Source organism: Zalophus californianus, chromosome X (genome assembly GCF_009762305.2).
Source record: "Zalophus californianus isolate mZalCal1 chromosome X, mZalCal1.pri.v2, whole genome shotgun sequence".
NCBI classification, from domain to species: Eukaryota; Metazoa; Chordata; class Mammalia; order Carnivora; family Otariidae; genus Zalophus; species Zalophus californianus.
The window spans coordinates 115,908,254-115,933,775 of NC_045612.1; the positions used below are offsets into that span (position 1 = coordinate 115,908,254).

At 42.3% G+C, this 25,522-nt stretch overlaps 1 protein-coding gene across 7 annotated transcripts in view; it reads right to left on the reverse strand.

The window, feature by feature from the left end:
• The window catches only part of REPS2 (RALBP1 associated Eps domain containing 2), a 238,225-nt gene that overhangs the window by 19,447 nt on the left and 193,256 nt on the right, over positions 1–25,522 (reverse strand). For all 7 annotated transcript variants that reach the window (XM_027609020.2, XM_027609021.2, XM_027609015.2 and 4 more), the window contains 3 exons: positions 21,521–21,604; positions 20,262–20,407; positions 2,875–2,980 (listed from right to left, as the gene is read on the reverse strand). In XM_027609020.2, coding sequence (XP_027464821.1) covers positions 2,875–2,980; positions 20,262–20,407; positions 21,521–21,604 — 336 coding nt within the window. The remainder of the gene's footprint in view (positions 1–2,874; positions 2,981–20,261; positions 20,408–21,520; positions 21,605–25,522) is intronic.

Here is a 25,522-nt window from a genome sequence, read left to right on the forward strand (position 1 = left end):
CTGATAAATTAGACTGTTTAAAAATTAAAAATACCTGTTCTTGAAAAGTTAAGAAAATGAAAGACTGGAAGAAAACATTTATAAAACAGGTATCTGACAAAGGACTAGGAACCAAGATAATATAAAAAGCATCTACTTACAGTGCCACAAAAAAAAGAGAAAAAACGATTTTTTAAATGGCCAGATATTTCGAACACTTCATAAAATAAAATATGTGAAAGGTAAATAATTTTAATAAAAAATGCTCGGCAAAATTAAGCATCAAGGAGATGCAAAATAAAAACTAAATCACCACAGGATCAACAAGAATTAAAAGACCACCACCAAATGTTGGCAAGGATGTGGAATAACAGGAACTCTCACACTCTAGTGGGAGGAGTGCAAAATGCTACAACCACTTTGGGAAAAGCTCTAGCAGTTTCTTTTCTTTTTTTCTTTTTAAAGATTTTATTTATTTATTTGACAGAGGGAGAGAGAGGAGAGAGAGAGAGAGAGCGAGAGCACAAGCAGGGGGAGCGGCAGGCAGAGGGAAAGGGAGAAGCGGGCTCCCCGCTGAGCAGAGAGTCCGACGACGTGGGGCTCGATCCCAGGACCCTGAGATCATGACCTGAGCCAAAGGGCAGACGCTTCACTGACTAAGCCACCCAGGCACCCCAAGCTCTAGCAGTTTCTAATAAAACTAATCACATATGTTCGCCACATTACCTACTAATCCAAATCTTAGGTACTTCCCCAAGAGAAATGACGACATATTTCCACACAAAGACTTACTCAAGAATGTGGTTTTCTTCAAAATAGCCAAAAACTAGCAACAGCTCACATGTCTATTAATAGAAGAACTGATAACGAAATTGTAGAATAATCACTCAATGGAATACTATCCAGCAGTAAAAAGGAATGGATTACTGACACATGCGTTATCAATGATTCTCAAAAATGTAATACTAAGTGAAATAAGCTTTACATAAAAGTACGTGTTAGGGAACACCATTTATATAAAGTTACAGAATAAACAACATTATGACATAACAAAGTCAGAACAGTGGTTGCCTCTGTGTGCATGGGGCAGGAACTGACAGGGAAGGAGCATGAGGGAGCCTTGTAGGATGATGGTAATGTTCTGTATCTTGATAGGGGTTTGGGTTCCATAAGTATATGCATTTGTAAAAATTCAGCAAATGGCACACTTAGCATCTGTGCATTCATTCTATGTAAAACTCACATCATCAGAAAAACCTGTAAAAATACTGAACTCTAGTTACTGATCTGCATGTTGCAGTATTTAGGGGATGCATACAGATGTCTGCAATTTACTGAAAAACATGTTAAAAATAAGGTAGACTGAGGAACAGAGGGGTAGATATGTGATAAAACTAGTAAAATGTTAAAAGAGTTGGCTATAAACGTATTTACCATAGGATTCTTTCACCTTTCTTGTATGCTTAAAAATGTTCATAATAAAATATCGGGGCAAAGGGGGAGTAATAAAAGAGAAATCAAAGAAGGAAGAAATAGCACAGAATGCTAAGGAAGAAGCACCAGGAAGGGAGGGAAGGAGGGAGAGAGGGAGGTAGTGGAAGGAACAGGAAAAAAGTATAGTAGTCCAAAAGTCAGTGAGAGGGGCCTTTTCAGAGGAGGCAATGGCCAATTGTGTAGAATTCTTTTGAAAATTCGAGTAACATTGAAACAGGCCCATTGGATTTGGTTGTAGGAGGGGTGTGAATGGAGTAGAGCAAAGCCACACTGAAGTGGAGAGAGAGAGAGCTGTTGGTGAGGAAGGAGAGTAAATGAAAACAACTCCTAAGAAACTAGCTGGGAAGGAGAGCAGAGAGAGGGGGCTGCAATTGAAGAAGGATGTGCAGTCAAAATAATGGACAATACTGGAGCACGTTTATGTGGATGGGAATGATGCAGTAGAGAATCAGGGGATGCAGTAGGTAGAACTGTGTCCCCCAAAATGATACGCTTAAAGTCCTAACTCCCAGCACCTGTAAATGTGACCTCACAGAGAAATAGGACCTTTGTGAATGTAATTTAATTAAAATGTGGTTATGCTAAACTAGGGCAGGCTTTAATTCAATGACTGGTGTCCCTGTAAGAAGAGGACACAATAAGAAGAGGAATTTGGACACAGACACAGAGAGACCCAGAGAGAAGACCATGTGACAGTGAAGACAGATATTGGAATAACACATCTGGAAGCCAGGGAATGCCCAGGATTGCCAGCCACTACTAGAAGCAAAGAAGAAAGAAGGATTCTCCCCTAGAGCCTTCAGAGATAGAGCACGGCTCTGCTGACACCTTGATTTCAGACTTCTAGCCTCCAGAGTTGTGAGAAGTGATTTCTGGTACTTTCAGCCACCAAGGTTATAGTATTTTGTTATGGCAGTCCTGGAAAACTAAAACAGGGGAGATGAATGGTGAAGAGAAAGAGGTGGTAAGGAGAGAGGTGATGTTCTTGAGAAGGTGATATGGAACCATTTGCCCAACGGAGGGTCGGGCCTTTGATAGTGTCAGTGCTACCCTCTTCCACCTACGTAAGTATAGCATCATTCAGGGAGGATCTAAACAATCAAGGGCTCGTCCAGAAGCTTTCGGGAATGAAGAATGCTATAGACAGCCTTTGTAATAGATTCTCTATCCTAGTCACTAATACACAATATGTAGCCTGCATATTCAAGTTGCTAGTCTTCCTCTAAACATATAAGAACCAACCCATGAAACTTAAGTGCAGCAATTCTCTACCTTCCAAAAGAGGTTTGAGAACAAAGATGCAAGTCTTACCAACAGGAATGGAACCAGGTGCTCAGCCAATGGTCAAAACAAAACCACCAGAAGAAAAGCCTAGTAATCCAATTTTGGGAAGCTCCTTACCTTGAGCTGCTGTTGAAGTTCACTGTTCAGCCGGGCCAGCACTGCATTTGCCTCTTTATTTTTGCGGATAGCAGTTTGAATAGCCTTCTTCTGTTTGGAAGACTGTCTATAAAAAAGTACAAACAGTTCAGTGAAATAGAACTCAAAGGTCTGGACCCTTGTGGGTCAGAACACTCTTCATGAGAAGTGCTCAACTAACAAGGGGCTAATGTCACAGGGCTCCAAAAAGAAAATCATATATTCACAGGCAGGCAGGCAGGCAGACACATACACACCAAATGAAACAAATTTGTCCGGATGAATTATTTACACCTGAAGTACTTCCCATTTTATAACTTGAAAGAAAAGCTGTGAATTGGACCTTTTCAAACTCCGCATTCCATTTATTCCAAGACATTTTAATAAGTATTTCTTCCTGACAAACCACTTTAACTAGAATGCCCTTTTTGTGTAAGCCTTAATGGCATTTAAAAGACCTGCAGGTGGCCCCTGTGGACAAGTCTGAAGGAAATGAATAGAACATTCTCTTTAGGAAAAATCCTACATTAACTTAGCCGGCCTATACAACTCTCCTTCATTTCTTTATTATTAGGCATGAATGCCTGAATGTGTCTATGTGTGTGAGGATGCTCAGGTATGTGCATATACCAGCATACATCTGTGGCACTTGAGAAAATGTTTTAATACCACTATTGCCAAATTAAGTCAATAGTAAATTCACAGAGCAGGTATAACTAGGGTGACCATATGTTCTACTTTGCCCATTACAGTCTCTGCTTACACTGTTTGACTGGCCCTAATTATTCTTAGAACCCTCTTTCTCTCTCAAAGCTGTCTACAGTTGGGATGATATATCAACACGATGGTATAACCTACAGCCTTATATCCCACAGCAAAAAATACTGAATTCGCAGAGCAAAAGGGCAATTTAAGTTCCCCTAGGAAAACAGACATATGTGCAATCCGTGAGACGTAGGTTCTATGCCGGGGCAACTTAACCGGAATGCAGTGACCATTGTGGAGATCTGATTAATATTCACTGAGAATATACACTATGCTACCCACTCTGCTAATCTGCAGAAGGCATACTCCATTCCCCAAGAAGTTGGAAGATTAATTTTTTCATCCATAAATAGGCAGGGAAGAGGCTTTAAAATCTACTTTTGGAAAGATAAGGATTGGATTTCCAGTTTCAGGACAATGTGGAGTAGACATACTTCTCTCTACCCCACCAACTACAGTTAAAATCCTGGACATAATATATAAGACAAACATAAGATCACTCCAAAAAGTGGAGTGAAGAAGGCAAACCAGCCGAGGAACTCAGTACTCAGGGAAACACATAGCAGTGAATTCCCTGGGTTTTCTTTTTTGCTTCATATATCCCGGACTGGATGGTGGAGAAGTCAGCAATCCATAAATGTCAATAAGGGTAGACAATAAAAAGCCTCCCCCAACCTAAATCCTGCTCTCTCCAGACTTGGAAAGGGGCAGCCTAGCAAGATATAAATTAGACACAATATCTCTCCTGGACATAGATGCAAAATCTTTAACAAAATATTAACAAACAGAATTTAGCAATGTATTAAAAACTTATACACCATGACCAAGACAGCTTTATTCCAGAGATGGAAGGCTGATTCAATATTCAAAAGTCAATCAGTGCAATCCACCATCCTAACAGATGAAAGAAAAAAATCACATATCAACTGATATAGAAAAATCACCTGATAAAACTCAATACCCATTCATGACAAAAACTCTCAGAAAACTGAATAGAGGCCAACTCGTCCAACTTGATGAAAAACTTCTACCAAAAAACTACAGCTGACATCATACATAATGAAAAACTGAATGCTTTCCCCCCTGAGATGAGGAACAAAGCAAGGATTTCTACTTTCATTACTATTTTCAACACAGTGCTAGAAGTCCTAGCCAACACAGTAATGCAAGAAAAGGAAATAAAAGGTACACATATTGAAAAGAATGAAACTGTCCCTATCAGCAGATGACATGATGGCCTACATAGAAAATTCCAAGGAATCTATAAAAAAATCCTCCGAACTAATAAAAATGAGTTTGGAGGAGAGAAGATTAACACAGAAAAATCAAAAGAACGGGGGCGCTTGGGTGGCTCAGTCAGTCAAGCATCCAGCTCTTGATTTTGGCTCAGGTCATGATCTCTGGGTTGTGGGATCGAGCCCGGCATTGGGCTCTGTACTCAGGGTGGAGTCTGCTTGTCCCTCTTCCTCTGCTCCTCTCCCTCCCTCTCTCTCTGATAAATAATCTTTTTAAAAAATCAATAGAATTTTGATACACTAACATTGAATACTTGGGGAAAAAACAAAAATACAGTATCATTTACAAAGCTTCAAACTGAAGTTCTTAGATATATCAAACATACACAAGATTTACATGCTGAAAACTATACAATAGTAATGAAAAATAGGATCAAAATAGAGAAATATTTATCATGTTCATGGATTGAATGACTTAAAATAGTTAAAGATGCCAAATCTCCTCAGATTAATATAAAGGTTTAACACAATTCCCTTTTAAAAAGTTATTTATTTATTTGTTTGTTTGTTTATTTATTTATTTGAGAGAGAAAGAGACACGCAAGAAGAACACAAGCCGGGGGAGGAGGGGCAGAGGGAGATGGAGAAGCAGGCTCCCTGCTGAGCAGGGAGCCCCACGGGGCACTTGATCCCAGGACCCCAGGATCATGACCTGAGCTGAAAGCAAATGCTTAACCAACTGAGCCACCGAGGTACCCCAAAGGTTTAGCACAATTCGTACTGAAATCTCAGCAAGAATTTTTGTGGATCAAGACAAAATTATTCTAAAATTTATATGGAAAGTTAGAGGAATTAGAATACCTAAAACAATTTTGAAAAATCATAATAAAAGTGGGAGAAATAGAAGACATTTTATTATATAGCTATAATAATCAAGGAAATAAGTAATGAAGACAGTAATCAAGACTGTGCGGTACTGGCAGAGGGAAACACACATCGATCAGTGGAACAGAATAGAGAACCCAGAAACACACTCACACTAGTACAGACAACTTACTTTTGACAGAGGGGCAAAAGCAAGTCAATGGAGCAAGAACAGCTTTTTCTTTTTTTTTTTTTTAAGATTTATTTTATTTTGGGCACCTGGGTGGCTCAGTCGGTTAAGCGACTGCCTTCGGCTCAGGTCATGATCCTGGAGTCCCGGGATCGAGTCCCGCATCGGGCTCCCTGCTCAGCGAGGGGCCTGCTTCTCCCTCTAACCCTCCCCCATCTCATGTACTCTCTCTCTCTCTCTCATTCTCACTCTCTCAAAATAAATAAATAAATCTTTAAAAAAAAAAAAGATTTGGGGCGCCTGGGTGGCTCAGGCGTTAAGCGTCTGCCTTCGGCTCAGGTCATGGTCCCAGGGTCCTGGGATCAAGCCCCGCATCGGGCTCCCTGCTCCGCGGGAAGCCTGCTTCTCCCTCTCCCACTCCCCCTGCTTGTGTTCCTGCTCTCGTGCTGTCTCTCTCTGTCAAATAAATAAATAAAATCTTTAAAAAAAATAAAAATAAAAATAAAAAATAAAAAAAAAGATTTATTTTATTTTTAGAGAGAGAGCAAGTGTGCCTGACTGGGGGGTGGGGCAGAGGGAGAGAATCTTTCAACTGCACCCCCCAAACTGCTGAGCACAGAGTGGGGAGCCCAATGCAGGGCTCAATCCCACCACCCATGAGATCATGACCTGAGCCAAAACCAAGAGTCAGACACTCAACCAACTGAGCCACCCTGGCATCCCAAGAATAACCTTTTCAACCAACAGCGCCAAAGCAATTCAACATCCACAGGCCAAGAACCCTGACCCAGATCTTACACAAACAACACAAAATGGATCAAGCAACTTAAATATAAAGTGTAAAATTATATAACTTTTAGAATAAAACATAAGAGAAAATCTTCAGGACCTAGGGCTTGTTCGTGAAGAGGTTTTAGATGTAACAACAAAAGCACAATCCATAAAAGAAAAAAAATAAGTTGGACTTCTTCAAAATTTTAAAAACTTTTGTATTGCAAACGACTGTTAAGAGGATGAAATGACAAGCTATAGACTGAGAGAAAATATTTGCAAACCACATTCCTGACAATTGATATGTATTTAAAATACATAAAAAGAACTCTCAAATCTCAACAACAAAAAAACAATTCAATTAGAAAATGGGCAAAGGACATGAAGAGACATGTTACCAAAGAGGATATATGATGGCAAATATACACATGAAAAGACATTCAACATCATTAGCCATTAGGGAAATGCAAATTAAGACCATGATAGGATAAAACTACCCACGTATTTGAACAGCTAAAATAAAAAAATAGTGACAATACCAAATGATGAGGATGTGGAGAAACTGCATCTGTCATACATTGCTGGTGGAAATGTAAAATGGTACAGCCATTTTGGAAAACAACTTGGCAGTTTCTTTTAAAACTAATCATACACTCCGCACACAACCCAGCAATCACACTTTTGGACATTTATACTAGAGAAACAAAAATTTATGCACACACAAGAACCTGTACACAAGATGCTCACAGTCACTTTATTTATAATGCTCAAAAACTAGACACAACCAAAACATCTCTCAACAAGTGAATGACTCAAGAGACTATGGCACTTCCATACCACAGAATATTGCTTCGCAGTGCTGATTGAGATATATAACTTGGATGTCAAGGGACTGTGCCAAGTGAAAAAAGCCAAACTCAGAAGATAATGCTGTGTGATTCTATTTATATAACATTCTCAAAATGGAAAAATTCTAGAGATGGGAAAGAGATCAGTGGTTGCCAGGGGTAAGGAATGGCGAGGAGAGGGTAGGTCTGATTTCTGTACCATGATTACAGTGGCAGTTACAAGACTCTACACATGTGATTAAATGGCATGGAACAATACATATGCTGTCCCAATGTCAGCTGCCCCGTTTTGATATTGTACTATAGTTAGGCAAAATGTAATCATTAAGAGAAACGAGGTAAAAGATCCACAGGACTGCTCTGCACTGTTGTTGTAATTTCCTGTGAATCTGTAATTATATCAAAATAAAAGGTTTAAAAAAAACGTTGATCAGAACTTGATGCCCCTCCTTACACTACTACCATACTATGTGTTTCCAGCTCCTAACGGTTTCCTCCTCCTTTAGGAACTGGCTCCATTTCCTTCTACCTCCTCCACAGGGATGGGCCCCTGGCAGGGAGTTCTAGTTGTCTCAAGAAAACCCTCACCTCTATTTTGACACTTGAATGGATGCTGGCCCATGCTGAGCTGACCAGATTCTCCCTCCGAAGGACTTGAGTTACGGCTAATATTTCAGTTCAGCCTGGGCCCGGCACAGTGAGAATGTAATCTCTGGAGTGGAAGGTGCTTGAGAAGTCTTTGTAGATAAAAATGTCAAAAACACCTTAAGAAAACTGAGAGGCATCAGAATGAGCCCCAGAAGGTTTGCAATCTTCTCTTCCAATCCACTCCTGCCACTGATTTCCCTGAATCACCCCTATATCCTTATAATAAAGAGTATATTTTGCTACCTCAAGTTGCTTTTTATTATTTGCTACCAAAGGAGCCCTAAAATAACACAAAGATAGGATCAAGCCCAGAATACCTCTGAAGGGGTCAGCAAAGTATTTAACCTGCACCACCCTCTTAAGAGTTGTCTCCGGAGTTTCTCTCTTCAGGTTCTCCCTGTGTTTTTACTCACTGTTCCAGGCTGCGCTCTAACTGGCCTGGTTTCCAGGGAGGAAAATGAAGGAATAACGCTTAAGTAGACATTTATTTTGTCTCATTCTATTGTGTGTCATGCTATCTATCAATTCAGAACCACAGCACCGTGAGGCACTGTCCACTCAAGGTTTTGTGGCAGACTATCCTCCAAAACCTGTTCTTGTGCCTTCTCATGTGCAGTAGCCTATCATTCTCAGCTTGAGTGAGGTACATGGCCCTCCAACTAGAAGCTACATTTCCCTGTCTCTCTTGCAGGTAGGCAAGGCCATATGACTAAGTTTGGGCCAAAGCGATCAGAGATGCCACTTCTGAGTCATACCCTTAAAAGTAGTCTTTTCTCTCCATTTGTTCCTCCCCCCTCTCTGGGGCCTAGAATGTGAACATGTTAGGGAGCCATCTTCAACCACACGGATAAAGGCAACCCATCTTCAACCACAAGGATAAAGGCAACCCCCATCTAGAAGAAGAATATGGGAAGGCACCTGGGTTCCTGCACGGAGCTACTCTATGCTTTGGGACCACTCACCAACTCAGACTTTTATACAAGAAAGAAGTCAATTTCTATGTTATTTGAGTGCTTGTTACCTGGGTTTCATTCAAGCAGCTGAACCAATATTTGAAAGAATATAAACTGGGGTCTCTAGATGAGAAAAATCTTAGCCTTCAACCTGAGCCCTGATTTCTCCCAAGGAATTATGAGCACAGCTTCTAAGAATTGAACTTGTATTGCCTTTTCTCTACTTGGAAATGGCAGGTTTTCATTAGGGATGCCACTCATTAACCCCACAGACATTCCAGTACTGCCAACCATGAAGCAGGAAGGAAAACAGAATCCCAACCACACTGAGAATGTCATGCAGGCAAGCAGACACTGCCACACTGGCTGCTGGGCATGCCCTGGGGTGGTCCAGGACACTTCCCGGGGTTACAGAGAAGAGCAAATGCCATGGAGGCGGGCACAGTTTCAGTCACAGTATTGTTATACAACATCCTCTCTCTCTAAACTGTTCAAACCATTCTATTTTCCCAAAGTCCATCTTTATTAGATGCACAAGATGTGAGGGAAAACCAAGTAAGCCAAATTATTTCTTTAAAAAACCTACTTTTGTCCTTACAAGCAGCTCAGTAATTTTGACACAATCCAAGAGTTATTAGTTATAATCTGGACTCAGCAGCTCACTTGGAGAGACTATTTTATTTTTCCTTTGCCCTAAATGAAATAGACAATGACGATATCTGAAGGAGATTTTGTTTCTTACAATAGGTCAGTTCTGACGTTCATTTCCCAAAGAGCTGATGACCATTTTCCAGCTAGTTTATTTTTTTGGCCTTTCTTAACCAGTGTTCTGTTAGATAATTAAGAAAATTATTTGTGACTCTTTTCTCAAATTTCTCCAAAACAATACACAGTAAAGACCACTCTACACACATAGGAGAGAAGTTAAGATCCTACAGACAATGGATGTCTAAGGGCATCAGAGTTTCATTCTTTCCCAGAACCCTGGGTGAGAAAGAACTATACAGACTAACGATCGTGTGTCTGGCTGTCTCTCTCCCCAGGGCTTAAAAAATGATGAACGCTAAGTTGCTTCTTATCACCCCAAAATAAAGTAGTCTAGGAACTAAAACAAGTTGTATGAAATTCCCTGACCCAAAGCTTACATCCCTGACATTTACAGCACTATTTGTGTTGCTGTGGTCACTAGCCTCTCTCGGTCTGACACCATGTGGTCACCTAACTAGTAAGAGAGTATCACAATGAGGGACAGTCACTAAACAGGCAGATAAAAGAAAATATCTCCTTTCAACAAACAATTCGGGGACAACTGTATATCTATATGCAAAAGAATGAAGTGGGGCCCCTTCCTCACACTATACACAAACATGAACTCAAAATTAACCATGGGTTTCAATGTAAGAGCTAAAACTATAAAACCTATAGAAGCAAACACAGGAAAAAATCTTCATGAACTTGGGTTAGGCAGTGGTTTTCAAGCTCTGACACCAAAAGCACAAGTAACAAAAGAAAAAAATAAACTGGACCCCGTCATTAAAAACTTTTGTGCTGCAAATGACACCATCAAGAAAGTGAAATGACAACCTATAGAATGGGAGAAAATACTTGCAAAGCATACATCTGGCAAGGGACTTATATCCAGTATAGGTCAAGAACTCATAAATCAAAATAAAAAGATAAATAATCCAAGCAGGAAAGGGCAAGGGATCTGAACAGACATTTTTCCAAAAAAGATAAACAAATGGCCAATAAGCACATGAAAAGATGCTCAACATCATTAGCCATTAGGGAAATGCAAATCAAAAACACAATGAGATACCCCTTCACACCCACCAGCATGGCTGTAATAATTTTTTTAAAAAAAGGTAACAACAAGGGGCGCCTGGGTGGCTCAGTCAGTTAAGCGTCTGCCTTCAGCTCAGGTCATGATCCCAGGGTTCTGGGATCGAGCCCTGCATCGGGCTCCCTGCTCAGCTGGGAACCTGCTTCTCCCTCTCCCTCTGCTGTTCCGCCTGCTTGTGCTCTCTCTCTCACTATCTTTCTCTGTGTGTCAAATAAATAAATAAATAAAATCTTTATTTAAAAAAAAAACAGGAGAAATTGGAACTCTCATATGTTACTGGCAGGACTGTAAAATGCTGCAGCCACTGTGGAAAACAGTTTGGCAAGTCCTCAAAATATTAAATATAGAGTGACCATATGACCTAGCAATTCCACTTCTAGGTACATACTCAAGACAAATGAAAACATAAGTCCATGCTAAAACTTGTACACACATAGTATACCAGCATTATTCTTTATAGCTTCAAAGTGAGAACAACCCAAATGTCCATCAAGTGATGAGAAGATAAATAAAATGTGGTATATCCATACAATGGGACATTATTTAGCAATAAAAAGGAATCAAGTACTGATTCATGCTACAACACAGATAAACCTTGAACACATTATGTGAACTGAAAAAAAGCAAGCCACAGAAGACCACATGTTGCATGGTCCCATCTACATGAAATGGCCAGAACAGGCAAACCCATAAAGACAGAAAGTAGATTAGTGATTGCCTGGGACATGGGACAGGGAATGGAAAATGACTGCTAATCAGCACAGAATTTCTTTTGGGGGTGATGAAAATGTTCTAAAATTAGTTTGTGACAGCAGTTGAACAACTTTGTGCATATACTAAAAACCACTGAACTGTACACGTAAAAGGGTGAAATGTATGCTATATGAATTGTATCTCAATAAAACTGTTAAAAAAAAAAAAAACAGACGAAGGAAAGAAACTGAAAAAGACCTCTGTGTGAGCTCCGCCAGCTGCCCTCCATCCAGTCAGTGGAGCGGGTGTGCTGTAAGCACCACTGACTGACCAGCAGAAATGTGAAGCAGAGACCACAGTGGAAAGCCAGGGTGGCACCCGGAAGCAAGTTTAGCCATCTGTGTCCCTGACAGGGATCCATCCCCCAGGCTTGACAGTGGTGAAATGATGATCAAAGTTCTCAGGGGCCATTAAGGACAAAACAGATTTCCTTTATGGACTGATACCACCAGGGAACTGTCTATTTGGAAAAACAGACAACAAAACCATCCTCTAAAGAGTGCTGCACAGATTCACAATGGGGTTTTGCCTTCAGAAGCAAGTTGCATCCACAGAATCTGTTGCTCCTTTTTCTACAACAGTGTAAGCAGGAGAAACCCACAGTAGCCCCTGGGATCAGCAAGGCCCTGAGAGCGCTGTCACAGGGCTTATCTTGAGCAGTGATGTTAGTGAACAGTCCAGTTCACTTGCGAAGTCACGCACAGTAGCAGGTTTCTGCCCTCAACACCTCGCTCAATTTCACTACAGGGTAACTGAGGCAAGTAATAGCCTTTCTTTTTTTTTTTTAATAATTTTTTATTGTTCTGTTAATCACCATACATTACATCATTAGTTTTTGATGTGTTCCATGATTCATTGTTTGTGCATAACACTCAGTGCTCCACGCAGAATGTGCCCTCTTTAATACCCATCACCAGGCTAACCCATCCCCCCACCCACCTCCCCCTAGAACCCTGTTTGTTTTTCAGAGTCCATCGTCTCTAATGGTTCCTCTCCCCCTCCAACTTACTCCCCTTCATTCTTCCTCTCCTGCTATCTTCTTCTTCTTTCTTTTTTAACATATATATTGCATTATTTGTTTCAGAAGTACAGATCCGTGATTCATCAGTCTTGTACAATTCACAGGGCTCACCATAGCACATACCCTCCCCAATGTCTATCACCCAGCCACCCAGTCCCTCCCACCCCCACCACTCCAGCAACCCTCAGTTTGTTTCCTGAGATTAAGAATTCCTCAAATCAGTGAGGTCATATGATACATGTCTTTCTCTGATTGACTTATTTCGCTCAGCATAACACCCTCCAGTTCCAACCACGTCGTTGCAAATGGCAAGATCTCATTCCTTTTGATGGCTGCATAATATTCCATTGTGTATATATACCACATCTTCTTTATCCATTCATCTCTTGATGGATGTCTTGGCTCTTTCCACACTTTGGCTATTGTGGACATTGCTGCTTTAACATTGGGGTGCACGTACCCCTTCGGATCCCTACATTTGTATCTTTGGGGTAAATACCCAGTAGTGCAATTGCTGGATCGTAGGGTAGCTCTATTTTCAACTGTTTGAGGAACCTCCATACTGTTTTCCAGAGCGGTTGCACCAGCTTGCATTCCCACCAACAGTGTAGGAGGGTTCCCCTTTCTCCGCATCCCCGCCAACATCTGTCGTTTCCTGACTTGTTAATTTTAGCCATTCTGACTGGTGTGAGGTGGTATCTCGCTGAGGTTTTGATTTGGATTTCCCTGATGCCGAGCGATGTTGAGCACTTTTTCATGTGTCTGTTGGCCGTTTGGATGTCTTCTTTGGAAAAATGTCTGTTCATGTCTTCTGCCCATTTCTTGATTGGATTCTTTGTTCTTTGGGTGTTGAGTTTGATAAGTTCTTTATAGATTTTGGATACTAGCCCTTTATCTGATATGTCATTTGCAAATATTTTCTCCCATTCTGTCGGTTGTCTTTTGGTTTTGTGGACTGTTTCTTTTCCTGTGCAAAAGCTTTTTATCTTGATGAAATCCCAATAGTTCATTTTTGCCCTGGCTTCCCTTGCCTTCGGCGATGTTTCTAGGAAGAAGTTGCTGTGGCTGAGGTCGAAGAGGTTGCCGCCTGTGTTCTCTTTTAGGATTTTGATGGACTCCTGTCTCACGTTTAGGTCTTTCAACCATTTGGAGTCTATTTTTGTGTGTGGTGTAAGGAAATGGTCCAGTTTCATTCTTCTGCATGTGGCTGTCCAATTTTCCCAACACCATTTGTTGAAGAGACTTTTTGCCATTGGACATTCTTTCCTGCTTTGTCAAAGATAAGTTGACCATAGAGTTGAGGGTCCATTTCTGGGCTCTCTAGTCTGTTCCATTGATCTATGTGTCTGTTTTTGTGCCAGCACCATACTGTCTTAATGATGACAGCTTTGTAATAGAGCTGGAAGTCCGGAATTGTGATGCCACCAGCTTTGCTTTTCTTTTTCAATATTCCTCTGGCTATTCGGGGTCTCTTTTGGTTCCATACAAATTTTAGGATTATTTGTTCCATTTCTTTGAAAAAGGTGGATGGTATTTTGATGGGGATCGCATTGAATGTGTAGATTGCTCTAGGTAGCATTGACATCTTCACAATGTTTGTTCTTCCAATCCACGAGCATAGAATGTTTTTCCATTTCTTTGTGTCTTCTTCAATTTCTTTCATGAGTATTTTATAGTTTTCTGAGTACAGATCCTTTGCCTCTTTGGTTAAATTTGTTCCTAGGTATCTTATGGTCTTGGGTGTAATTGTAAATGGGATCGACTCCTTGATTTGTCTCTCTTCTGTCTTGGTGGTGGTGTATAGGAATGCCACTGATTTCTGTGCATTGGTTTTATATCCTGCTATTTACTGAATTCCTGTATGAGTTCTAGCAGTTTTGGGGTGGAGTCTTTTGGGTTTTCTACAGTATCATATCATCTGCAAAGAGTGAGAGTTTGACTTGCTCTTTGCTGATTTGGATGCCTTTGATTTCTTTTTGTTGTCTGATTGCTGTGGCTAGGACTTCTAATACTATGTTGAATAGCAGTGGTGATAGTGGACATCCCTGTCGCGTTCCTGACCTTAGGAGAAAAGCTCTCAGCTTTTCTCCATTGAGAATGATATTCGCTGTAGGTTTTTCATAGATGGCTTTTATGATTTTGAGGTATGTACCCTCTATCCCTATCCTCTGAAGAGTTTTGATCAAGAAAGGATGCTGTACTTTGTCAAATGCTTTTTCTGCATCCATTGAGAGGATCATATGATTCTTGTTCTTTCTTTTGTTAATGTGTTGTATCACGTTGATTGATTTGCGGATGTTGAACCAACCTTGCAGCCCAGGGGTAAATCCCACTTGGTCATTGTGAATACTCCTTTTAATGTAGTGTTGGATCCCATTGGCTAGTATTTTGGTGAGAATTTTTGCATCCAAGTTCATCAAGGATATTGGTCTGTAATTCTCCTTTTTGATGGGGTCTTTGTCTGGTTTTGGGATCAAGGTAATGGTGGCCTCATAAAATGAGTTTGGAAGTTTTCCTTCCATTTCTATTTTTTGGAACAGTTTCAGGAGAATAGGTATTAATTCTTCTTGAAATGTCTGATAGAATTCCCCTGGGAAGCCATCTGGCCCTGGGCTTCTGTTTGTTGGGAGATTTTTGATGACTGCTTCAATTTCCTTCGTGGTTATAGGTCTGTTCAGGTTTTCTATTTCTTCCTGGTTCAATTTTGGTAGTTGATACATCTCTAGGAATGCACCCATTTCTACCAGGTTATCTAATTTGCTGGCATAGAGTTGCTCACAATATGTTCTTATCATTGTTTGTATTTCTTTGGTGTTGGTTGTGATCTCTCCTCTTTCATTCATGATTTTGTTGATTTGGGTCATTTCTCTTTTCTTTTTGATAAGTCTGGCCAGGGGTTTATCAGTCTTGTTAATTCTTTCAAAGAACCAGCTCCTACTTTCGTTGATCTGTTCTACTGTTCTTTTGGATTCTATTTCATTGATTTCTGCTCTGATCTTTATGATTTCTCTTCTCCTGCTGGGTTTAGGCTTTATTTGCTGTTTTTTCTCTAGCTCTTTTAGGTGTAGGGTTAGGTTGTATATTTGAGACCTTTCTTGTTTCTTGAGAAAGGCTTGTATTGCTATATACTTTCCTCTCAGGACTGCCTTTGCTGTATCCCAAAGATTTTGAACAGTTGTGTTTTCATTTTCATTGGTTTCCATGAATTCTTTTAATTCTTCTTTAATTTCCTGGTTGACCCATTCATTCTTTACTAGGATGCTCTTTAGCCTCCATGTATTTGAGTTCTTTCTGACTTTCCTCTTGTGATTGAGTTCTAGTTTCAAAGCATTGTGGTCTGAAAATATGCAGGAAATGATCCCAATCTTTTGGTACCGGTTGAGACCTGATTTGTGACCTAGGATGTGATCAATTCTGGAGAATGTTCCATGGGCACTAGAGAAGAGTGTGTATTCCGTTGCTTTGGGATGGAATGTTCTGAATATGTCTGTGAAGTCCATTTGGTCCAGTGTGTCATTTAAAGTCTTTATTTCCTTGTTGATCTTTTGCTCAGATGTTCTGTCCATTTCAGTTAGGGGGGTGTTAAAGTCCCCCCTATGACTGTATTGTTGTCAATGTGTTTCTTTGCTTTTGTTATTAATTGCCTTATATAATTGGCTGCTCCCATGTTAGGGGCATAGATATTTACAATCGTTAGATCTTCTTGTTGGATAGACCCTTTAAGTAGGATATAGTGTCCTTCCTCATCTCTTATTACAGTCTTTGTTTTAAAATCTAATTTGTCTGATATAAGGATTGCCACCCCAGCTTTCTTTTGGTGTCCATTAGCATGGTAAATGGTTTTCCACCCCCTCACTTTCAATCTGGGGGTGTCTTTGGGTCTAAAATGAGTCTCTTGCAGACAGCATATCGATGGGTCTTGTTTTTTAATCCAATCTGATAGCCTGTGTCTTTTGATTGGGGCATTTAGCCCATTTACATTCAGGGTAACTATTGAAAGGTATGAATTTAGTGCCATTGTATTGCCTGTAAGGTGACTGTTACTGTATATTGTCTGTGTTCCTTTCTGATCTATGCTGCTTTTAGGCTCTCTCTTTGCTTAAGGACCCCTTTCAATATTTCTTGGAGGGCTGGTTTTGTGTTTGCAAATTCTTTTAGTTTTTGTTTGTCCTGGAAGCTTTTTATCTCTCCTTCTCTTTTCAACGACAGCCTAGCTGGATACAGTATTGTTGGCAGCATATTTTTCTCGTTTAGTGCTCTGAAGATATCATGCCAGTCCTTTCTGGCCTGCCAGGTCTCTGTGGATAGGTCTGTTGCCAGTCTAATGTTTCTACCATTGTAAGTTACATATCTCTTCTCCCGAGCTGCTTTCAGGATTTTCTCTTTGTCTCTGAGATTTGTAAGTTTCACTATTAGATGTCAGGGTGTTGACCTATTTTTATTGATTTTGAGAGGGGTTCTCTGTGCCTCCTGGATTTTGATGCCTGTTTCCTTCCCCACATTAGGGAAGTTCTCTGCTATTATTTGCTCCAATATGCCTTCTGCCCCTCTCTCTCTTTCTTCTTCTTCTGGGATCCCAATTATTCTAATGTTGTTTCATCTTATCGTATCGCTTATCTCTCAAATTCTGCCCTCGTGATCCTGTAGTTGTTTATCTCTCTTTTTCTCAGCCTCTTTATTTTCCATCATTTGGTCTTCTATATCGCTGATTCTTTCTTCTGCCTCATTTATCCTAGCAGTTAGTGCCCCCATTTTTGATTGCACCTCATTAATAGCCTTTTTGATTTCGACTTGGTTAGATTTTAGTTCTTTTATTTCTCCAGAAAGGGTTTCTCTAATAACTTCCACGCTTTTTTCAAGCCCAGATAGTGTCTTTAAAGTCATGATTCTGAACTCTAGGTCCGACGTCGTACTAATGTCAGTATTGAGTAGGTCCCTGGCAGACGGTACTACCTCTTGCTCTTTTTGCTGAGGTGATTTTTTTCGTCTTGTCATTTTGTCCAGAGGAGAATAGATGAATGAGACAACAGAATGCTAACAGGTTAACAACTTCTCCAGCAAGTATACTCTATACAAATCAGAAAAGACCTGAAACCAGGGGACAAGAAAGGGACAGAAAGAAGAGAAAAAAAAGGGAAAAGAAAAAGATAAAAACAAACAAAAATAGAACAAAACAAAAAAAACAGAATATGATCAAATATGATCAGGCTAGTGCACAGATCAGTGCCACACACTAGCTTTTGGGCATATTTTGGTCTGTTAGAAGAAAGTGCCTGCTAAAATTTTAAAGGAAGAAAGACTTATATATGTACAAAATAAGGGTTGATACAATGAAGGGATGGAAGATGACTGTAAAGATGAAAATTATAAAAGATTTTATAAAAGGAATTGATAAGAAGTTGTTTTTTAAAAAGAAAGAAGATTGAAAAAGAAAAAAAAGAAGAAAAAAGGGAGAGAATGTGATCAGGCAGGAGAATAGAACAAAGCCATACACTAGTGATTTAGGGTATATTTTGATCTGTTAGAAGAAATTGTATCTCAAAATTTTAGAGAGAACAACATATATATATATATATATATATATATATATATATATATATGCCAAAAATAAGGGTAACTACTATGAAGGGATAAAAATATGACTCTAAAAATGAAAAATAAGATTTTTTTAAAAAAAAGGGATTGATAAGGTGTTGTTTGAAAAAGGGAAAAAGAAAAATTCAAAAAAAAACAGTTAAAAAAATTAACTTTGATGAACTAATGAATCATGGTAAAAAAAAAAGCCATGAATTCTATGTGCAGTATTCCCCTAGCGCTGGAGTTCTCCCGTTCTCCTTGATTGGTAAACCTGGTCTTGGCTTGCTGGCTGTTCCTGATCTTCTGGGGAGGGGCCTGTTGCCGTGGTTTCCAAATGTCTTTGCCGGAGGCGGAATTGCCCCGCCCTTGTGTGTCTGGGCTAAGCAAGCTGCTTGGGTTTGCTCTCAGGAGCTTTTGTTCCCTGCAAGCTCTCGGTACAGCCTTGGAGGACCAGGGTGAAAACGGTGGCCTCCCAATCTCTGCCCGGAGGAGCTGAGAACTCGGGACCCCGCTCCTCAGTGCGCCCCCAGAGAAAAGCAGTCACTCCCGTCTCCCCGGTCTCCGGCCGCACTCCGCGCTCACCCGGCCTGTGATCGAGCGTTTCTATGTCTGGCACCCGATCCGTGTGGAGTCTCCAAACCCAGCAGATCCCTGCGGTGCGCTGCCGCGCCGCTCCTCCCGGGGGAGGAAGGGGAGTCTCCCCGGATCTGCCACTTGTTGGGTCCCCGCTGGAGGAGCAGTGGCCCGACTGGGCCGCGGATCACAGTTTATGGCAACCCCGAGCTGAGAGCCCACGCCTCAGCTCCGTCTCTGCGGCCGGCTTCCCCGCTCCGATACCCGGGAGCTCTGCCGCACTCAGACACCCCCGGTCTTTCTGTGACCCCGAGGGTCCTGAGACCACACTGTCCCGCGAGGGTTCCACCCCCCACTTAGCCACTGGAGCGACGTCCCTCAGCGGAGCCAGCTTCTAAAAGTTCCGATGTTGCGCTCCGCGGCTCTATCACTTGCCAGAAGCGGCCGACGGAGGCCCCCTCCCCCGCCGTCTATCCTCCCGAATATCGCCTCGGATTCACTTCTCCACACTCCTACCTTCCAGAAAGTGGTCGCTTTTCTGTTCACAGTGTTGTTACTATTCTCTTCAATCTCCTGTTGAGTTCGTAGGTATTCAGAATGGTGTGATCCCTATTCAGCTGAATTCCTGAGACCAGACGAAATCCAGGTCTCCTACTCCTCCACCATCTTGCTCCGCCCCCCCCCCCCGAGTAATAGCCTTTCTTAAAGCCAAAGTCTCTGCAGAAAATTGGTTTGTCCAGAGCATTATTCTCTTGGTTCCTGGCCTTGTCCACAGACACCTCCCCACCCCTCCACCTCCTCCAATGTCTATTACAGGCGGTCAGACAGATATTCTGGAGGCTCCACAGGTGACCATTCTGTGCTGAGATGATCGACAACAGAAAATTTTCATGGGGAATGAAAAAAAATCACAACCACATCTACTCAAAGTTGGGACTGAGGGTCAGGAAGCTAGCCATTTGCCCTGGGCGGGCAGCATAAGACAGGCAAAGAGGGGAAACTGCCATTTTTATCACTGTCTTCTTCCTAGGAAAACGTGGCCCAGCACAAGGAAGAGGGGTGGGAAGGGAAGGAAATGAAACCAAACCGAAACACCACAGCTTTGTACTCGCTTGCCCCTTGGCTCAGGTTAAGTCCTATAGCTTAGAAGGTCTCTTTCTAGGTGACTGGGAGCCCGGAGTACCACCTACAGAGAGGAGGAAGGCAAAACTACAGCCATAAAATCACACCCTTCTATGGCCGTGAGTATAAATATAAACAGATTTACACTTACATGCATACGAAGATTGAAAAGGCAGTTTCTGACCTCCCTGATGTGACGTACTTACTTTTGAACTGCCGTGTGGGGTTTCCCGGTCACTGCCGACGCTGGCCCGCCAACAGTGCTAGAAGGCTCTTGGTTTTCTGGAGCTGGGTTTTCAGGTCGGAATTTCCTTCGGATGGGCTTTGATGGAGGCTGAGAATATGGTATGTCCTGTGGATTAAATACAAAACAATAAAAACCAAAAGTTAAAAACTGAAATGCTCCCCCATCATGCCAATGTGCTCATGTTCCTCCTAGGCCCATTCCCAGGTCAGGTGCACACTTTGTTCAAACCCCACACCCAAGGATATAAAGCTGAGTCATGGCTTCGTGAGAATGGGGGAGGGGGGGAAAGGGGGGCGGGGACATGGGCATCAGATTCTAGGGGTCTTTCTTTTTTCCTTTCCCTGCTTGCAGCCTATTACCGCTTTCTGCACCTGAAAGGACCCAGGAATCAGACTCCAGTGGCCCACCTGCCCACCCTCCCTTTTTTCAATGCTGTGTGAATCTCACACCATGAGGCCTTTTTCTGACTGAAGACAAAGCTCGCTCTTGCCTCACTTTGGGTCTTGTGGGAATATGTTGTAAGTTCTGAAGTTTGTGAAGGGCTCAGTCATCCGCTCCTCATTCTTCCACTCCCAATTCATACATGAAGCCAAGCTCAAGGGCTACAGTGTCTTCTGGAAGGAGACAGCCAGCCTGCTTCCTGGGAGGCCCCTCCTCCCCCGTGCTCCCAAGCCCAGGATCCATGCTCTGACCAGAGGAGGGCCTTAGAAAAATGGGGAGCAAGGAGAGGGTAACAAGGTGAACAGAGAGCACGACAAGTGAGTGGCACCTCCTGAGCAAGTGACCTGGGACTCAGTGACACTGGTGGGCTACGGTGAAGACACCAAGATGCAAGAGGGGACGGTGGCACATGGACAAAGAAGGGGAGACTACCCCGTCCCCCACCAGAGGCCCTCCTAGAGCCTCAGTAGCATGAAAGGTTCTGCCAAAGGCACTTGGCCCTCCCCACCACCCCTCCTCAACTTGCCAAAAGCAAGGCCGCCATGTTTAGCTGGGAGGCTGAAGAGGAAGTGCAACCTGTCAGTGACATCAAGGTCAGGCCCAAGAATCATCAGCACCCCAATCTTCACAAAAAAACCCAAATTCTAGGAAAGCTGGATCATTAACATGCAGGTCAGGACACTGAAACCAAAGTAAAACAGATCTGCAAACAGAGACCAGAAGCCCAGGGGAGGGGCTCACAATGCCATCACAGAGGCGCCTCCCTGCAGGCCTTACCTTCTTTGTTGGACTACTGTCTGCAGCTTGAGAGGGGGCTCTGTTCAGCTGGGGGTGTATTTCAGCCTCAGATGCTTGTTCAGACTGTAGTGAAATATCACAGAGAAGATAAAAATGCAAAAACATGAACACCTAAATATATAATGGACAGCACTTAGAAAATGTCACTAAGTGGAAGCTGATTTAAACCAACTTGCAGCCAAGCATGGTCAAGTCTTTGGATCCTTGAGAAAACCTTCTCTAGACCCTGCCATTCCTTCCCATGTCCCCTTCCAGCATTGTTCAATCTTAGGAAAAGGAGTCATGGTAGTGTTGTCTATAACTAGACATAGGTATTGCTAAAAACGAATGTTTGACAAGCTCAAACTAAAAAAAAATAATAATGCTTATCAAAAAAAAAAAAGGGCTGGGAAATGAACTAAAATTTTAACCCAAGCACTAACAAAAACAGTAACCATAATAAAAAAAAAACAACACTGAAACTTTAAAAAACATTAAATACCTAAGAAAAACACTCTAAGAGATATGACTCTTTACCTTAAAAATGTAGGGGTGGGAGAGCATGATGGAAGGAGTAAACAGAAGGGCTGAGGCTACTAAGTGGTACAGAATCAGTGAACAAAATGCACAAAGATTGGCGAGGACTGCCCCCAAAGCCCTTCAAGACCAAGCAGAAGCCAGAGAACCAAGGAGGAGAGCACAGGGAGACCAGGCACCATGTGCTGCTCCCTGTCTCCAGGAGGCCTGCTACATGCAGCTGCTATTAGCCATCAATGCGAAGTGTTAACATGCAAAGAAAAAACCCTCCGTATGAACTAATGTGACTTCTTCATTACAGTGACATCAGTCCTCTACCCACAAAGTAATATGCATCTGCAGCACAACAATCATCCTTAGTGTGTCCGTTCTGTCCCTAACCTGGCCTTCTCTAACTCCTTGCAGAGCCTGGCTTCTTCCTTCCTCTGCCTCTACTGAAACAGACAAGGGTACTAATGCTCCCCCATTTATTGGATTCTTGCTGCTTCTTCTAGTTTTCTCCCAAGCCTTCTGCCCAGCACAGTACCCCTGACTATCTTTTAAAAAACTCCTGTCCCTGACATTTGATGAACTGCAATCTCCTACTGGTAATCATTCTTTCTCTTTCCTGTTTTGACTCCTCTTATCCTTCAGATGTAGGATTTCTCAAGGTTCTGTCTTTGGTTCTCCCACCGTATTCCTCCTACCACCATTCATTCCTTTCCAGAGCAATCCCATCTGCTCCTACATATGCATTGCCCTAGCTAGAAACCTTGGTTCCCAACCACCTCTCCTCTTCAAACCCATTATGCAGGCACTCAACATGCTTAATTTCTCATTCCAAGTTTTGCTTATGGTCTTCTCCCTTCCATTAAGGATAACTGTATTGCTGCTGCTGTCAACACTTATCTGAAATACCAAACACTGTGTCACACAGTTCTCCAGGTGTTCTGCATAAATGAAAGCATTTCATCATCACAGCCCTAATAGTTACTACCCCCGTGCTATCCGTGAAGAAACTGAGGATCAAGAAGTTGAGGAACTCACCCAAGATCACACAAACAGCAGGGTCTGGACCCAGGCCTCAGGTTCCAATGGTGGGCTTGTGACCACTATGCTGGGCTTGTGACCACTATGCTATACAGCCTCAGGTACTCTTGGGTCCAAGTGGTACTCATTCAAGAAATATTTATTGACCAGCTACTGCAGGCAGGCCCCGTGCTAGAGCTGGTATTCAAGATAAACAATACTTAGACCTTTCTTACAAGAAGCTTGAAGTCTAGTGGAAAAGGCAAAGAAATGATGGGGCAAACATGCTTCAGTGGAATTCAGACTTTGGTGAATAAGTATGGGGGCTCCAGGAACACCCAGGCCATGTGGGTCAGCAAAGACTTGGGTGAAGGTGATGTCACAGCTAAGACCTGAGTGATAAGCAGGGTGCAGCCACCTAGAGGGGCAGTGCATGGGGATGGTGAGAAAGGAAGCTCCAGTACCCACCAGCTTAGGACACCATGACAATTCAGAGGCCTATCCCCAAGGCAGGAACCATGAGAGAAGCAGATGTAAGGAGAGCTCACTTCCAGGCACAATGAGCTTGAAACACCTGGGCAAAAGCCGTTCAAAGCTATCTGGGAGCCATTCCTCGTCAAGAGTATGGGGAATGTAAGAGTTCACGCACCTCCCCTGGGGGTTCTGACAAATGATGTCATATTTCAACACCTGCAGGCCCAGGGGCACCTGGGTAGCACTGTCGGTTAAGTGCCCCACTCTTGATTTCGGCTCAGCTCATGATCTCAGGGTCCTGAGATCAAGCCCTGCAACTGGCTCCTCGCTGAGCATGGAGCCTGCTTGTGATTCTCTCTCTCTCTCTCTCTCCCTCTGCCCCTCCCCCCACTCTCACGTGTGCTCTCTCGAAAGAAAGAAAGAAAGAGAGAGAGAGAGAAAGAGAGAAAGAAAGAAAGAAAGAAAAAAGATCTACGGGCCCAATGTCAGCTTTATTAATGGCTGAGTGAGTGCCCAACAACCTCCCAAATGCAGGGCTTCCCGACCTGTGTGGAAGAACACAACTTGGACCTGATGCCCCTTCTTGCCTTCCATCCGCAAATCTATTGCTTGGAACACAAATGTTCTGGCCTCAAGTCTATGCATGCAGTCCTCTGCAGGACCACAGGTAGGCACTGACACATCCTGCCAGCCAGCCAGAGAGAAAAGGAGTGACGGACCAGTCTCGCCTTTCACCTGCTCAGCTCCCCTCCATCATCAGGCAGAGAGAAGTGTTTACCCTAATGCTCCCTTTCCTGAGGAGACGAGCAGTCTCCCTCTTGTGGAAATACTGAGGGAAATGATAAATCAGATCCTCTTTTCAACAAAACTAAGGATTCCGAGCATAGCAAAAGTAATAGAAGGTCATTGTCATTGCCTCTGCTTTCTCTTAAACATCTCTAAAAACCCAAACGACAATAGAGTGGGAGTTGGGAAGGATGAAAAAGCAGTTGTGAAAAGTTTCTGACAATTTTTTCCATTTATAGGTTTACCTTCCTGAAATCGGATCTAAAGGCTGAAGTTTTCTAGTTCCACAACCAAGAATAAACAGCTCCTTAGCACTATGTCAGGTGGAATCTCACCACCAACCTCCTTGGGAGGAACATCAAGACCTCCCCTCCCCACTCCATGACTGATTCTAAATGGGTCCATCCATGGAACATTCAGAGGAGTAAAATCTTGTGAGGGGCCTGGAGCACAGGAATCACGAAGGTCCTGGAAAGGCAGAACTTCACCAGAGCCAGACATTATTTTAGGAAAAGAGATGAGGAAAGAAAATTAGCTTTGTGGTTAAAAAACAAACAAACAAAAACAACCAACAACTAAAGATGAGATTTAGAGATACAAAAGCCCCTCTTTTCAAGAAACTATTTCACTTTCCCTCAGGAAAATAGTGTAAGGCTTAGCAGCTGAAAAGCAAAACAAACTGGGGAGATTTCTTTGCTATTTCTTCAGACTTTTCTAAGGTAACAACTTGAAGAGAATGATAACCCATGAAACAGGGGAGCCTCAGCAGCTCCCTTTTTCCTCCATATATTAAAGTAGAGAACTATATCAATATGGACAATATGCCCTTGTCTGAAAGTTCTCATTGTCTGAACTGAAATCCAATGCCTGAATCCTGTGGATTACAATTACTAGTACAAATGGCAGTCCTTCCCTCACAGCTCAGGGTGTAACACGGACCCAACCAGGATGTGGCAAGGCAGGAAAATGTACAATTAGCCAAGAGCTCATTGAAACTCCAGCTAAGGTTCCTTTTAAAAATATGTATCTCATATTTTTAATATTAATACTTCCCAACCCACAAATAAATATAGTTTCATCCTAATTTTGCAAGGAAAAGCCTGTATGAGTCACATGGACTTAGAGGGTGCTGCCACTCCAAATGTAGAGATCTGTTCTGGGATTTTGCCCACTCCCATGGTTGATGGGACAATATGG